This window comes from Saccostrea cucullata, unplaced genomic scaffold (assembly GCF_032062105.1).
Source record: "Saccostrea cucullata isolate Sc308-1 unplaced genomic scaffold, CSIRO_AGI_Scuc_v1 ctg742, whole genome shotgun sequence".
NCBI classification, from domain to species: Eukaryota; Metazoa; Mollusca; class Bivalvia; order Ostreida; family Ostreidae; genus Saccostrea; species Saccostrea cuccullata.
In genome coordinates, this window is record NW_026924788.1 from 231423 (window position 1) to 247021 (window position 15599).

The 15599-nt window shown below is 33.9% G+C and overlaps 1 protein-coding gene across 1 annotated transcript; it reads left to right on the plus strand.

The window, feature by feature from the left end:
* The first annotated feature begins 6927 nt into the window (after nucleotides 1–6927).
* Nucleotides 6928–8534, plus strand: LOC134267283 (uncharacterized). The gene is made up of 2 exons (XM_062749500.1): nucleotides 6928–7374; nucleotides 7870–8534. The coding sequence occupies exons 1-2, from the start codon at nucleotides 7133–7135 to the stop codon at nucleotides 8102–8104; spliced, it is 477 nt and encodes a 158-aa protein (XP_062605484.1). The 5' UTR covers nucleotides 6928–7132; the 3' UTR covers nucleotides 8105–8534.
* Nucleotides 8535–15599: the final 7065 nt, after the last annotated feature.

Here is a 15599-nt window from a genome sequence, read left to right on the forward strand (position 1 = left end):
TCAACTGCACAAAAGATAAAAAGAATTATGACCTCTAGACTTCCTCACGAAGCGTGTTGCAATTGAAACGATTTGTCTCTTGTCATCTTAAAAATGACAGTAAAAATGCGAAATTAGATGGTCTCAATTTCATGGAGGGTTGTTGTTTGTTGTAAAAATAGTAAGTTGAAATTGTAAAAGAATTTATTTGGAACATCCAGTTAGAAATATTTTTAGAATATGACAGTTTGAAATCGAGAAGAGCGTACTTTTGTGCACAATAAATACCGATATACATTTTTTCCAGCTCTCCCGTCTTCGAACAGATACAGTTCTGCAGCTAACCGTAAGGTTCGCAAATCCAGCCGTTGTCATCTACGCTGGTCAAGGGTTTCTAATACGCTACTCTCCTCAGTTTATGAGGAAAGTAGCGTATGAAAAACCCTTGGATAGCAAAGATAGTCGTTGTGGAAAATGGAATAGTTAGAGAAAGGTCCCCAGAAAGGTCCGATAAAACAGGACTGTTCTTCCTAGCTGCAGTACGGCAGCGTTATGGTTTTATATTGAAGTCTTTATAGCCAAAGATAAAAAAAATGAAACCATAAGTTAGCACTACAGTTCTGGAGCTGTGTTTTTCCGATTGGGCATCTTTTTTGTTGGATTGTCAATCACCTACGGCTCACATCCTTCCTACATATACATTGAAAAATAATGTCACGGGTCTGCTTGTTTAATAAATAGACCGCTGTCTTTATGTCATTCAAATATAATAATATTTTGTTGAGATATTAAACTATTCCATACAAGTTAATTATCGGAAATACTTAAAGCCTCCATGCCATCTTTCCAAGTCAAAGGTTAAAACTATTCATGGAGGGGATATAAAAGTAAAACACTCTTACATGCATCAACGTCTATTCCCTTCAAAACATGTAGGGTCATGATTCTCATTCTTATTAAAGAGAGGTCAATTTTTTTTTCCTTCGGGGGGAGGGGGTATTCAAAGGTCTTTTTGTTTATTCGGCATGCATAGAATGTTTGTAACTTTAAAGTTCTAGATAGTCAATCGAAGATGACTTACAACATGAATCTGAAATTATTAAAACTGAACTTTCGGAGAGAGCCTTAATGAACATATACTCCAGTAACAAATTTTAGTAAAGCATGTTCATGATTTTTAACCCTTTCTCTTCCGGCGCATTTTACGTGATTTTGGAGGCCTTTTGACATGGCATTATTAAATTATTTCTAACTTTTTTTTTTCAAGGGGAAAGCTAGGCATAATGCATACCATTTTGTAGGAAATTTCTTACAGATGATATTTTATGACTGTTTAGATACTCAACCGCTGACCTTATTAGTAAAAATTGAGGTCAAAGGTCAATTAAGTGCAAAATTTTATGGGATTTTTGATACTTTTTCATCTTTAAGCTAAATATTAAGTATGATGCATGTTGAAATAGGAAATTTGGGACATACCCACAAAAGAGCATTATACTGTACTACATGATACACATAAACTTTTTTTTCAATTCTGCATATAACTACTTAAAAGGGGTTGCTAAGCAACGCAGAATTCTTTGATTTTCGGGCAGAAATTTTCATTTTTTACTCATCCTAGACACATTTATGCATCCCAGCACATATAAAAGTTAGATGTGAGGTCATAAAATTACAAGGGACATACAACAGATAAATTGTCTTAAAGTTTGACCTCATTACAACTATTTTTAGGAGGTCAAAGGTCAAATAAGTGCAAAAGTTTCATCAATTTTTTTTCAACACTTTTCAATATTCTTGCCATAATTTTACACAATGGATGCTGAAATGGAAAATTCTGAATATACTCTCAAGAAGGGATCAGAACTGCAATATCCATGCATCATTTTAGTTCAAATATCTGTTTAATGACCTTTAAGTGGTTGCTAAGCAACATCATTTTAAAGTTTTTGGCTATATACATGTTTGTTATTTCACATTCTGGACACATACTAGACACTTTTTGTATATTTCATCATATTGTTTGTAAGATATGGGCCATAAAGATGAAAGAACATTTTTGTATTAAAAATTGACCTTGACACTCTTGTTCTTCAGGGGGTCAAGGTCATATCAGTACAGAATTCTGCTTTAAACTGTAACTAAATATCAATTTTGAAATGCTTCAAACATGGATAAATCATCTAATAGTTGACGTAATAAAAATGGCGAACGACAAAATTTGCAAGCAAAGAATTCTGGTCTGCTTCTTACAAAGCCCTAGCAAAAATGTATACTATCTTTTTGTTAAACAAGAAATCCATTCTCTTGATGCCAATAAAAATAATCTTTATTTTCATGGATTTAATCAAACAAGAAAAAAAAACTAAATGATTTCATTACAAGATTTTTCTGGTATAACAGAGCTTAAGGGGTACAATAAAGACTTGACATGTTATCTTGGAGGGAAATAATAATAAAAGATAGCATTGGCAATATTCAACGCAAAACTGTTTAGTCAATAAGTTGAAAATTTGACGCTTATATCCAAATATACAAATCCAGAAATATTGCAAGATGAATTCCAAATCAGACTGAAATCTTCAACAAAATGTTGAAGAGCACTTTTACTTTGTGTCCACCATTCTTTTATCAACTGTCATTTCTCTGTAAGACTGGAGGAAATTCTTTGACTTGTCCATTATTATTTGCTGTCAAGTACAAGTGATCAGCTTCTATCCTGTAAAAGATTTAAGTATTTTGAAACAGATACATGTTATTGTGTATATAAATTTATATTTATAAATAAAATTAAGAATGCTAAAATTACTACATTTATTTGATTTTCCTTTTAAAATTAAAATTGTATCTATTATGTGATCCAAGTAGTTAAATGATATTGTTATGTCAATGTATCAGGACTGATAATTCAACAACCTTGTAGTAAACCATCATGGTAAAATTACTGAACTGAAACAAATAGCATATATGGCAAACTGACTAAAGCCAGACCTCTGTTTACGCTATCGCAACATGTAAAAAAATTTGGCATTAGATTGCTATGAAAGCCAGGAAGGGACACGTAAATTTTTCAAAAAATTAAAAAATGATATCGAATCAAATTAGACAATCCAATCCCACGTATGACTAAATGTACGTTCCCTCGATTTATAATATGAGATCTTGAATTACACAATCCGCTCTTAAGGATTACTAATTCGCCCCCTTGATTCATAATTTGAGATCTCGAATTACATACTGGTAATTTGTTTTCACAGATTGATAATTCAACATCTCGATTTGTTACAACGTCAGTCTTATGATTTTGGAAATCTGTGCTCTTGAATTTCATTACATATATGTACAGATACATCCAACCATTTTAATCAATAAGTGCGTTCTATTTATTTTGTTTCAGCAACCGGTCGTTTCCAACCTCTTTCATAACTAATTCAACGTATATTTATTTTAGAAATATTATGATTACACAGGACCCATATTCACTTTTACTATCTAGGACTTTCAATTATTCTAATATACAAGTAACACAAAAACCTCTAAGACTTTTTGTTGTACAAATATCAGTACTAGCACATGGATTTGAAAATGTTCATGTATTTTTCTCATTTTGGACCGTAATATGTAATAAATATTCTATTTTTTAAACATGTATTACCATATCAAATATGTACAGATAAATAATTTAAACGAAATCATGGGAAGGGTTTACATTCCAAGGGAATGAATCATTTAAACTAAGAGAATGAATTATACATGTACAATCTGAGATAACGGATTGTGTAATTTGAGGGAACGAATTGATAATCCATGAGAATGAATTGGCAATCTGTTATAACAGATTGTCAATCCGAGAGAACGATTTGTATAAATCAAGAACTCGGTTTACTTTTATGAATTTTAAAAATTCTATGTCCCTTCATGGCTTTCATAGATTTCATACCTGCATGGCTGCCAGGGTTGTAAAAAAAAGGAGACAATAGACTGCAATGTTACTTCAGGGCAAAATTCCTGGGGCAAGGCTGTTCGTGAGCATGGGAGTGTTGATAAACCATCCAGTGAGTTTGACCACCCATGTATATGATGTACCCGAATTGGAAAGTGTCTGAAAAATTGAGAAAATGGAAATGCTAACAACATACTTTATGCAGATTGGAAATACAACAGCAGTCTATAAAAACAGCTTGTTCCATATCTCGGCATTCATTCAGATAGATATTACATGTTTAAATAATGTGTCTGTATGAAAAATCAAGCATCATAAGTATTATGTGTTTAATACACTTATTTTTCAAAATATAAATCAAATGTTTATAAACTTGTATGAATGCGATATCATGAGACTGTATTTTTTGAAATTTTAGAAATACAGAAATTTTCAATACCAAAACAAAAATTTACCTGTTCATTGGTGTCCTTACATATTAATTGACCTTCGTTGTTCATGGTGGGCTTTCACAGATGAAAGTATTGTTGCATATGGTGAAAGCACTCTAAAATTTCAATGTGAAAGTTGTACATGTACACACTGGTACATAGATACTGAAAACAACTATCCATTATTATGACAACTTTGATTTTACTTTGAACTTACGAGTGATTGTCAAAAGCATCAAAGTTCAAAACAATGCAAAATTGGCAGAACGATACGAAACACGCACACTGAAACATAATATCTAGTACATGTGTACATGTAGTTTTCTTTTGAACGTGAACTAATGCGTTTTAATCTTAAACTTTTCAGTCAATATACACGTATTCTCACCTGCTAATACCAAAGGCATGTCCGTATTATTTGATTCATTGATGTGAGGATCTTCGTCGTGAAATAATCATGAAAATTGACGTTCAGATTTCGGATCATGTTTTTGTTTACAGCTATGTCACAGCGGAAACACGTGTTTATTTCAATTCGTATCAACTCATACAGTGATGAGTCGTATTTATTTATAAATATGAGTTTTTGTATTATTAAAATATAGATCTAATTAAATTGCAAATTAATAAGTATACAGTATAACAAGATACAACAATATTTTTAAAAATCTGATTTATTTTTTTTTTAGTAAAGATCGACGTTTCGGAAATCAATACTGTATATCACTTCATGAAAAATACATCATAAGGGCCAACATGTTGATGAAAAAATCAATATTCACTGAACACAAAAGGCAGAACGAAAGTATAATTTGTACTTTGAAATCTATTTTTTTTTTTTTTTTGTATTATGCATTCATTTCAGTAAAAAATATTTTTAAATGGTCAAAAAAGTCTTATAAAAGAATTTGTTGTTTCGAGTAAGACGCAACAATATCGACCTTGACGTTACATGTAAATATTGACCGATTTTTCCATAAAAACTATGCGAAGGTCACAAATTCAAATTATCGTAATTAAGAAAATACTGAGCGTAAGAAGGCCTATAAGGACTTGTTGGAAAGGAAATTTTCTCTACTTTTACCAGCTTTATTTTGTTTTCCCTATTTCAACACAGAAATAAACGTAAAACTGAGCTTTGTTTAAATATTACGAATAAAATCGAGAAAAAACACATAAGTGGAAGAAAATTCTTGTTTTTAAAATATACCTTAAAGTAATAACAATACTTTTTACATATTTTAAAAGTAGAGAAAATATGCTTTAAGAATATACCATGGTTTCTTATAAAGTTAATCAGGAAAAAAATTGTCAATCGTCTGGAAAATCGGCAATCGCTTTGGAAAATTACGCCATTTTCAAAAAGTCTCGTTTGTCTTTACAACGTAAAATCGATTAAATACCGGCAATCAAGATATAATCATTTTAGATATTTTAAAAGTAGAGAAAATTTCCAAAAAGATGATATATAGCTTATATACCTTCATGCTACCACAAAATAGATACGGAGATCTTATTTTCGCGAAGTCGTCTTTTAACGCGCCACCGGTCAATTTGACCGGTACGGAAGTGAAGGGGTTAAGAATGTTATCCAATATAAACTAACCAAAGTGAGTTTGCATTTTTTAATCCTTTATTTTTTTTCAGATAAAAGAATTTTTTTGGCGGGGGGGGGGGGTATATATATGCATTACATTTTTAATATTTGATAGAAGCAACCAATCCTCGAATTGGAGGTATATGTTTTGGGGATTTATTATAAAAAGATGCACTACCTGATGTGTCGATATTAAATTTAGATGTATTTCTCGGAAAACAATACATTTATGATACAGCAGTAAAACGTCGCACCTTATGAAACAGAACAGAAGTCAAACGTAGCAATTACACGTGCCAAGAGTCGCACATACAGCAACCACACTCGCAATGTTATCAAAAAACTTTATATTGCATCAAAAGTTTTAATCTTGTAAAATATTAAAGAATTAGGAAATCATAAATGATTCATATAGTATATACCCAAATCACTTTTAACACAAACATTGTAGCGTTAATCGAGTTTAACACGTTCAAAGCAAATATGAATAATCTAGTAAAATACATTGAACGGGCGTAATCTAAAGCAGTTACTGGATTGCTCCTTATATGTATTCAACCAACAAGCAATTGCACAACATTAAACCATACTGAACATTAATAATTACGTCTTAATCAAATGTTCTATCATTTCTGATCGTTTAGTTGACATAAACTGCCTCATTGATGTAAACCAATAGTAGCTGGTGTCAGAAACCAAGATTTTCTCGATTCGCACTTTACCAGCAGTGATTATGAGCCATGAAGCATAATGGTTAGCGCGTTAGTCTCACTCTCAACGCAGTGTGATTCGTCGGATTATCATTGCTAGTGTTCGAATCCCACGGATACCATCTAATATCTATAGTTATAAATTAACAAATTTTGCAAATAAACTCTGAAACGGCTGCACAAGAGTTCTTACTTAAGGTAAGGTTTGCGTTAACAGGGAGATAACTCTTGCGAATCACCAAAGCGTTTGAAACAGGCGACTTTAAACCTGCGATGCTAAGCATCTCGGTAACGAATTTCCTCTGTCATACTTGATGTTTGTTGTCACTTATTGTTAGGACTAAAAACAAAGGACGTTTTCAGGAGAAAGTCTTATAACAAATCAAAGCATAGGAATCTTAAAAGCCTTTGAGATTAGCGTGATGCATGTGGATGAACCAATAAAGGAGGACTTGTTTATTTTCGATACGGAATGTGGCAAGTTGTAGGCCATTCCGATCAGAAGTTATCGACGCATTGTGCTGTTGTGTGTTTCTCGCTTCACCACTACACTAAAATTTTAAGTGAGAATGGGAAGGAAAAAAGAAAAGACCTGAGAGTATCCTGTAAAGTATTATGCTTTATGCAGTCCGAACAGGGAAGAAAAGTCACGGTGCATTTGACCATGTCCAATGATGATGTTGACAGTTTGATTCTTGATAGTATTTTCATCAGGTAATTATTTAACTATTCATTTTACTGAAAGTTATGAATGATCTTCTGACTACAGATTTAAAAACGATGAATAAACGGTACAAGGATGTCAGGATGTGGCTAATATCCCAACATTGCCAAAAAATAAAAATGCATTCATTCAAGAAATTATGAAAAAAATCCTTGCTTTTTAGGCCTAATATTTGTAACATTATTGGAACGGGTATTCAATTGTTCAAGTTACCTTTTAAATGAGGTTTGATTTTAATTAATATCTCATTTTTTAATTAATACAAATTGTGCATGACAAGAACATTAATTTTCTTGATCAAGCATTTGCATTTCACTAATTCAATCTACATGTATAAATTGTACAATAATTTCATATTGATTCTGCATTGATTATATTGGAAATTTCATTTCATTGAGTGAATGAAATTCAGTCCAATTCCTTATGCAATTCCAAAAATGCAATTCCTTAAATGTTATTGTAAAAATGAACACATATGATTTCAGATCAATTGGGTCATTAATTGGAATAGATAAGAACAAAAAAAAAGTACTTCAGTGTTTCCTTAAAAGATTTGTGCCATCAATCAAAGTAGAGGTCATCCCATATCAGCTCAAGAATATTAAAGAAAGTTGGATGGATCAAGCTAAGATGTTGAACCAGACATGGCAAAGTCAATGGAGATTTGGAAAAGAAATGATGATTTGTTGTACCCAATGCATATTTTTTATATGTCTATAGATTATAGAAAAAAATTTAATGTTTAACAGCATCCTATCTACCTGGTAGTATATACATGCTGTTTTCAATATATTTAGAAAATATGTGTATGTGATGATTGCAGTGCATGCTCTGTTTGTCCATCTTTGAATTTGTTTTCAGTAAAATAAATGTATACATTAAGGTATTAATTGAAGGTTGCTTTTGTCTACACTTACAAGTAACAAGTTTCTTAAAAGGGTTATTTTGTAAAATTGCAAGGAAATTAATACATGAACAATTAAATTTAATATTTTTATTCATTAAATTTTGTTCTTACCAGGACCTAAAATGCTCAAATAAGTATTTCTGAAAACTGATGAGTTTTGTAAATAAAGCTGCATTGAACATTTAACAGTTTAAAATATGACACTTGGAAATTGAAAGGTTGTTAATTTAGTAGGAATGATAAGACCAGTTTAGTAACTAGATGCTGTCATGAGACAGTAATACCCGCACTATGGTGTTTGCCTCTAAATATACACTCATTCATATTGGACTTTCCAAGGAAGAAGTCAAAATAATTCTATAATTATCACCGTACATGTATTCGTCAAATTGAACATAAAATTTTCAGATGACCATATCAACTCGATCTGAGCCTCACATATGTATTTTAAAATACTTAATTCATAACCAGTCTGAAATAACAGAATTTAATTAATGATTGAAGTAAATTACTTAATTAGATTCAAATAAATAATTTTCCCATAATTTGGAACTTTTTAAATTTACTTTCTCAACGACATAAAATATTATTTTAGTACAAAGCGTTTTTGATGAATTTATCAAAATGTGCAAACTGATTTTAGTATTTGGTCGGGAAAAAAACCCATTGAAAATACAACCCGATTAATTTGTCAATGCCTATCTCCCCCCCCCCCCCCTACACACACACACACACACACACACTCTCTCTCTCTCACTCTCACTTTTTTTAAAAAACATAGTTTAGTTTATTATGATAGTTTGAAATTTGTTCTTGTACTAAACAGTTTTATTTTTTACATTCACATTGGGTTTGCGTCACCCATTATCATATTTATAGATATCACCTCTCGGCACACCTCGGCCAATTCATACTGGCAACGGAATCAGCAAAGGTTTGTCGAATGAGATTATTTAGCACATTTTAGCTGACGATGCAGTGAGGTCAGTTAAAATCATTTGTGCTTTAATTGGATTATATGGATTATATTTCATGAATTCGTTGTCACGACCTATGACATTCGGTAAGTACAAGATTTAGTATAGATTGCATAAAAATAAATAAATGCAAATGGTTAGGTTGAAGTTCAAAAAGGGTCAACATGGTCAAAGATCATCGCATGCCACAGTCGACAAATTTCACATTGTCAAGTTATCTCCCGTTGCGGACATTCAGTATATAACAGACGCAGATCCAGAATTTTTTTTCAGAAAGGGGGGGGGGGTGTCACACCTCAGTCAAAAAAATCAGCCCAAGATTTCCTGAGATGGAAATAAAAAATAATAATAAAAACAATGATGGTGGAGTCCCTGTTTTCTAAGGGGGAGGATGTCCAAAGTCATTTTTATTCTCTACAGTACATATATAGTCTTATTTAAATAACTGCTAATTCCAGGGGGGGGGGGGGGGTCTGATCTCCCTAGCCACTGACTCCCTGTACCTGAAATGACAATTGATCTTCTGACTCCATAATAGTAGAAAATTTTTTCATTTGACTATTTATACATATTTTGTTTCCTATGTATATGTATTTTTGTTTGTCCACGGAAACTTTAACCTTGCCCATATTTTTTAAGTGGATTGGGCTATACACATGGCTTCAATATTTCATAGGTAAATTTCTTTTGGCAAAACCTTTTAATGGGTACCACCAATTTTGACCTCTTGATCTCTTGACCTTGGAGTTTGACCCAATTTTACAAGAAAAATACCTTGAACTTGGCGTAAGTTTTGAACAGGTGGTGCTAGGACTTTCATGCTCTTACATGTGTAATCATTGTGAACTTTCAACAGGTATAATTATTTTTGACCTAGACCTTAGAGTTGAATCCAATTTAACTTTAACCTTGGCAATAACTTTTGAACAGGTGAGGAAGTTCTAGGGATTTCTCCCTTTTTTCACATTTGTATTCCTTGTGACAAGACTTTCCCTTTGATACCAACAATTTAGACCCTTTGACCTTGACCTTGGAGTTTGACTTACATTTGAGAAACTTCAACCTTTGCCAAAAGCTGCCATAACAGTTGCTGTCACAACAAACAAACAAATTACTAAAAAAAAACACAGAATACATGTACATATTTTATATTCAACAGATATACATCTGGTCATATCTCTAGTTCTCCCTTGAATGAGACATGGTGATATAAATTTTAAAAAATAATTATAAGAGTTGAAAAGGTTGTGCATATTGAAATATACTAAGCTCTGCGGATGAATTAGATATACCAGTTTAGCTTTATTTTGCTACCCAAAGCACCTTGATTAACTATTTATAAGCATACTGTTTTCTGAAATGTACTGATTTCTGTTGTCCATCTGTTTATCTGCAAACTTTTCACATTAACTTCTTAAGAACCACTGGGCTAATTTCAACCAATTTACATTTAAATATGCAGGGTATCGATAGATCCCGGGCGTATATTGTTTTTGTCCTGTCTGTTTGTCTGTTTGTCTGTTTATCTGTTTGTCTGTTTGTCAACTTTAACCTTGGCCATAACTTTTGAACAATAAGGGATAGAGACTTCATATTTGGTAAGCATACTCCACTAATAAAGTCCTTTCAAATGACTTCAAGGTCAATGACCTTGTGACCTTGACTAAGACTTATATGCTAAAAATAGCTTTTTCCACTGTTTGTCATAACTTTTGAACCATAGGAGATAGGGACTTCATATTTGGTATGCATACTCCACTAATAGAGTCCTTTCAAATGACATCAAGGTCAATGATCTTGTGACTTTGACTGTGACCTATATGCTAAAAATAGCTTTTTACACTTTTTGCCATAACTTTTGAACCATCAGAGATAAGGACTTCATATTTGGTATGCATACTCCACCAATTAAGTTCTTTCAAATGACACCATGGTCAATGACTTTGTGACCTTGACTGTGACCTATATTCTAAAAATAGCTTTTTCCACTGTTTGTCATAACTTTTGAACCATAGGAGATAGGGACTTCATATTTGATATGCATACTCCACCGATAAAGTCCTTTCAAACGACGGCAAGGTCAATGATCTTGTGACCTTGACTGTGACGGATATGCTAAAAATAGCTCTTTACACTTTTTGCCACAACTTTTGAACCATAGGAGATAGGGACTTCATATTTAGTACGCATACTCCACTGATTAAGTTCTTTCGAATGACACCATGGTCAATGACCTTGTGACCTTGACTGTGATCAATATGCTAAAAGAAGATTTTTTTAACTTTGTTGCCGCCGGGCGCGTAGTGTTTCACAAACACATCTTGTTCCAACATAAATCTTCTTCTCAAGAACAGCAAAGACATTTATTGTCCTCATTTTTGCTAAAGGTAGGGTACATTAAATCTCATTTGTTTGTCAATCTGCCCATCTGTCACAATAAATTTAACCTTGGTCATCATGGTAGTATATTTTGAATGAGAAGAGATAGGACTTTTATATTAAACATGTGTATTAGTATTAAATGGGACAATACCATTCTACATACACTATGATTTTCATTACCCATGATCTTGAAGTTTGACCTAATTTCCTTAAAAAATTAATTGCTTTGAATTGATCATTTTGAAAGATAAATGAAAGGGCATTCATATTACCTGTGATAAGACCTTCCAAAATGTATCATGACTTTTTGACTCTGTGACCTTGACCTTGAAGTTTAACTTAGTTTTCATTAATGTTGTATTTCCTTTTCATTGAGAAGAGATTTGACTTTCACATTTCAAGTGAACATTACCCATAACAAGAGGCTCCCAACATGCTATGATTTTTTACCCCTTGACCTTGATGTTTTAACAAAATTTCAAAAGAGTGAACTCTCCCAAAAGATGATAAGACCACTGTTTAAAACAAAAAAGGAGTTTAGGGAAGACTGGGCTTTTTCCATAAAAAACGTCATTTTTCAACCCTCATTTGACCCCCCGGGCAAAATCAAAATTCCGAAAACTAACTGCACATCTACATGACCCAACCAACCATCTCCCAAAGATGATTAGGATGCTGAATAAAATGTAAGAGGAGTTCAGGGAAGATGGGGCTTTTTCCATAAAAAACATCATTTTTCGACCCTTATTTGACTCCCCGGGGCAAAATCAAAACTCCGAAACCTACCTGCACATCTGCATGACCCCACCAACTATCTCCTAAAATATGATTAGGCTGCTGAATAAAATGTAAGAGGAGTTCAGGGAAGATGGAGATTTTTGCATAAAAAATGTCATTTTTCGACCCCCATTTGATCCCCCAGGGCAAAATCAAAATTCCAAAACCTTACTGCACATCTACATGACCCCACCAACCATCTCCCAAAAGCTGGTTAGGCTACTGAGTAAAATGTAGAAGGAGTTCAGGGAAGACGGGGCTATTTGGACAAAAAACATCATTTTTCGACCCCCATTTGACCCCCCGGGGCAAAATCGAAAATCCAAAACCTTACTGCACATCTACATGACCCCACCAACCATCTCCCAAAAGATGATTAGGCTACTGAGTAAAATGTAAGAGGAGTTCAGGGAAGACGGAGCTTTTTGCTTAAAACACGTCATTTTTCGACCCCCATTTGACCCCCTGGGGCAAAATCAAAATTCCGAAAGCTTACTGCACATCTACATGACCCCACCAACCATCTCCCAAAAGCTGGTTAGGCTACTGAGTAAAATGTAGAAGGAGTTCAGGGAAGACGGGGCTTTTTGGACAAAAAACGTCATTTTTCGACCCCCATTTGACCCCCGGGGGCAAAATCGAAATTCCAAAACCTTACTGCACATCTACATGACCCCACCAACCATCTCCCAAAAGATGATTAGGCTACTGAGTAAAATGTAAGAGGAGTTCAGGGAAGACGGAGCTTTTTGCTTAAAAAACGTCATTTTTCGACCCCCATTTGACCCCCTGGGGCAAAATCAAAATTCCGAAAGCTTACTGCACATCTACATGACCCCACCAACCATCTCCCAAAAGCTGGTTAGGCTACTGAGTAAAATGTAGAAGGAGTTCAGGGAAGACGGGGCTTTTTGGACAAAAAACATCATTTTTCGACCCCCATTTGACCCCCCGGGGCAAAATCGAAATTCCAAAACCTTACTGCACAGCTACATGAACCCACCAACCATCTCCCAAAAGCGTTATAGTCTTGTGAGTTCATTTAAGAGGAGTTCAGGGAAGACGGAGCTTTTTGCTTAAAAAACGTCATTTTTCGACCCCCATTTGACCCCCTGGGGCAAAATCAAAATTCCGAAAGCTTACTGCACATCTACATGACCCCACCAACCATCTCCCAAAAGCTGGTTAGGCTACTGAGTAAAATGTAGAAGGAGTTCAGGGAAGACGGGGCTTTTTGGACAAAAAACGTCATTTTTCGACCCCCATTTGACCCCCCGGGGCAAAATCGAAAATCCAAAACCTTACTGCACATCTACATGACCCCACCAACCATCTCCCAAAAGCTGGTTAGGCTACTGAGTAAAATGTAAGAGGAGTTCCGGGAAGACGGAGCTTTTTGCTTAAAAAACATGATTTTTCGACCCCCATTTGACCCCCTGGGGCAAAATCAAAATTCTGAAAGCTTACTGCACATCTACATGACCCCACAAACCATCTCCCAAAAGCTGGTTAGGCTACTGAGTAAAATGTAAGAGGAGTTCAGGGAAGACGGAGCTTTTTGCTTAAAAAACATGATTTTTCGACCCCCATTTGACCCCCCGGGGCAAAATCAAAATTCCAAAACCTTACTGCACATCTACATGACCCCACCAACCATCTCCCAAACTCTGGTTAGGCTACTGAGTAAAATGTAGAAGGAGTTCAGGGAAGACGGGGCTTTTTGGACAAAAAACGTCATTTTTCGACCCCCATTTGACCCCCCGGGGCAAAATCGAAATTCCAAAACCTTACTGCACATCTACATGACCCCACAAACCATCTCCCAAAAGATGATTAAGCTACTGTGTAAAATGTAGGAGGAGTTCAGGGAAGAAAAGTGTGACAGACGGACGGACGGACGGACGGACGGACATGAGTAACAACAATATACCCGAACTTTCTTTAGAAAGTGCGGGTATAATCAACTAAAATTAAAATCTTTCACAAATACATGTAGTTTATTTTAAAATTGTTTACATTTATAATCTTTTAATTTTTTTCTGTATTTTGATTTTAAAAAGGAGAAAAAAATTTTATATTTAAATTATTATTTCATGGATATCAAGGAGATATATCTATCACTGTAACATTGTTTCTTTTTCCCTGTTCTTGACAAATATTTATGACAGTGTTATGTCATTTTGCAGAATTTGCCTTTTCTCTGAAATCAGAAGTACTCTGTAAACTCATTAAAGTATGAATTGATGTCACTTAGAATTCATCTTTATTTTGTTCTGTCTGATATTTCAATTTAGATTCTCAGACTACCTAATCCAATGATTGAGCTAATGTCCATGAAGTGTAGAAATAGGCCATCTTTTAGATATGTTTGGTTGTCGGCCTCTCCAGACCGACTGACTAAAATGACCAGACTGAAATTTTTTTTCAATGCAGGGCCGTATTTTTTTCTTTTTATTCCTCTTATTCCCCGTAAAGAAATGTTGTTGAAGATTTTCTCACCTACCGACCCAATAATTTTACCCACAGTCAAGAGAGGGCAAACAAACATTACTTTCAAGATAGCATTTCTACTCTTCGAAGTAAAGAAATCATTTAATTATAAAAACAGCAGCTTCGTGGATGCAATGCTTACAACATTTCACTCAAAAGATGGCATACATGTATAATGATAGTCACGAGACATAACTGAATAAAGATATTTTGCTACGAAGATGTCTAGAAATTACTACATGTTGGAATAACTAAATCAGCATGAGGTCAGATTCAGAGGCTTTTAATTGGGTTAGTTGCAACATGTTCTGAAGTATGTTTATAAACATATACATGTACTTCTAAAGGTGTTGCAGTATAATTCATGGACAATTTCATCAGAATAATCAGATGTAAAGATTGCCATAAATACTAGATTTCTTCCATGGAATAAATTTTTAGACCATCTTGTAGCACAGGAGGAGTTTTATTTTAAATATTTTTGGCCAAGTTTTGCTTAAAAACAATATCAATAATACATTTAGTCTTTAACATTCACCATGACAAGGTGATATCAATGTTGTCTTTATAAGTGTAGAAAAAGCCTGATTTTTGTGTTCCGAACCCATAATATAGCCCCTGTTTCCATGGAAATAATATTGGGGACATACATATTTTTTTGGTTCAAATTATTTAAAATGAT

Excerpts from the sequence above, each read along its gene's own strand:
- LOC134267283 (XM_062749500.1), top strand. The coding sequence starts at position 7,133 with ATGTGGCAAGTTGTAGGCCATTCCGATCAGAAGTTATCGACGCATTGT. Across the intron at positions 7,375-7,869 it reads CTTGATAGTATTTTCATCAG|ATCAATTGGGTCATTAATTG; the intron begins GTAATTATTTAA and ends ATATGATTTCAG.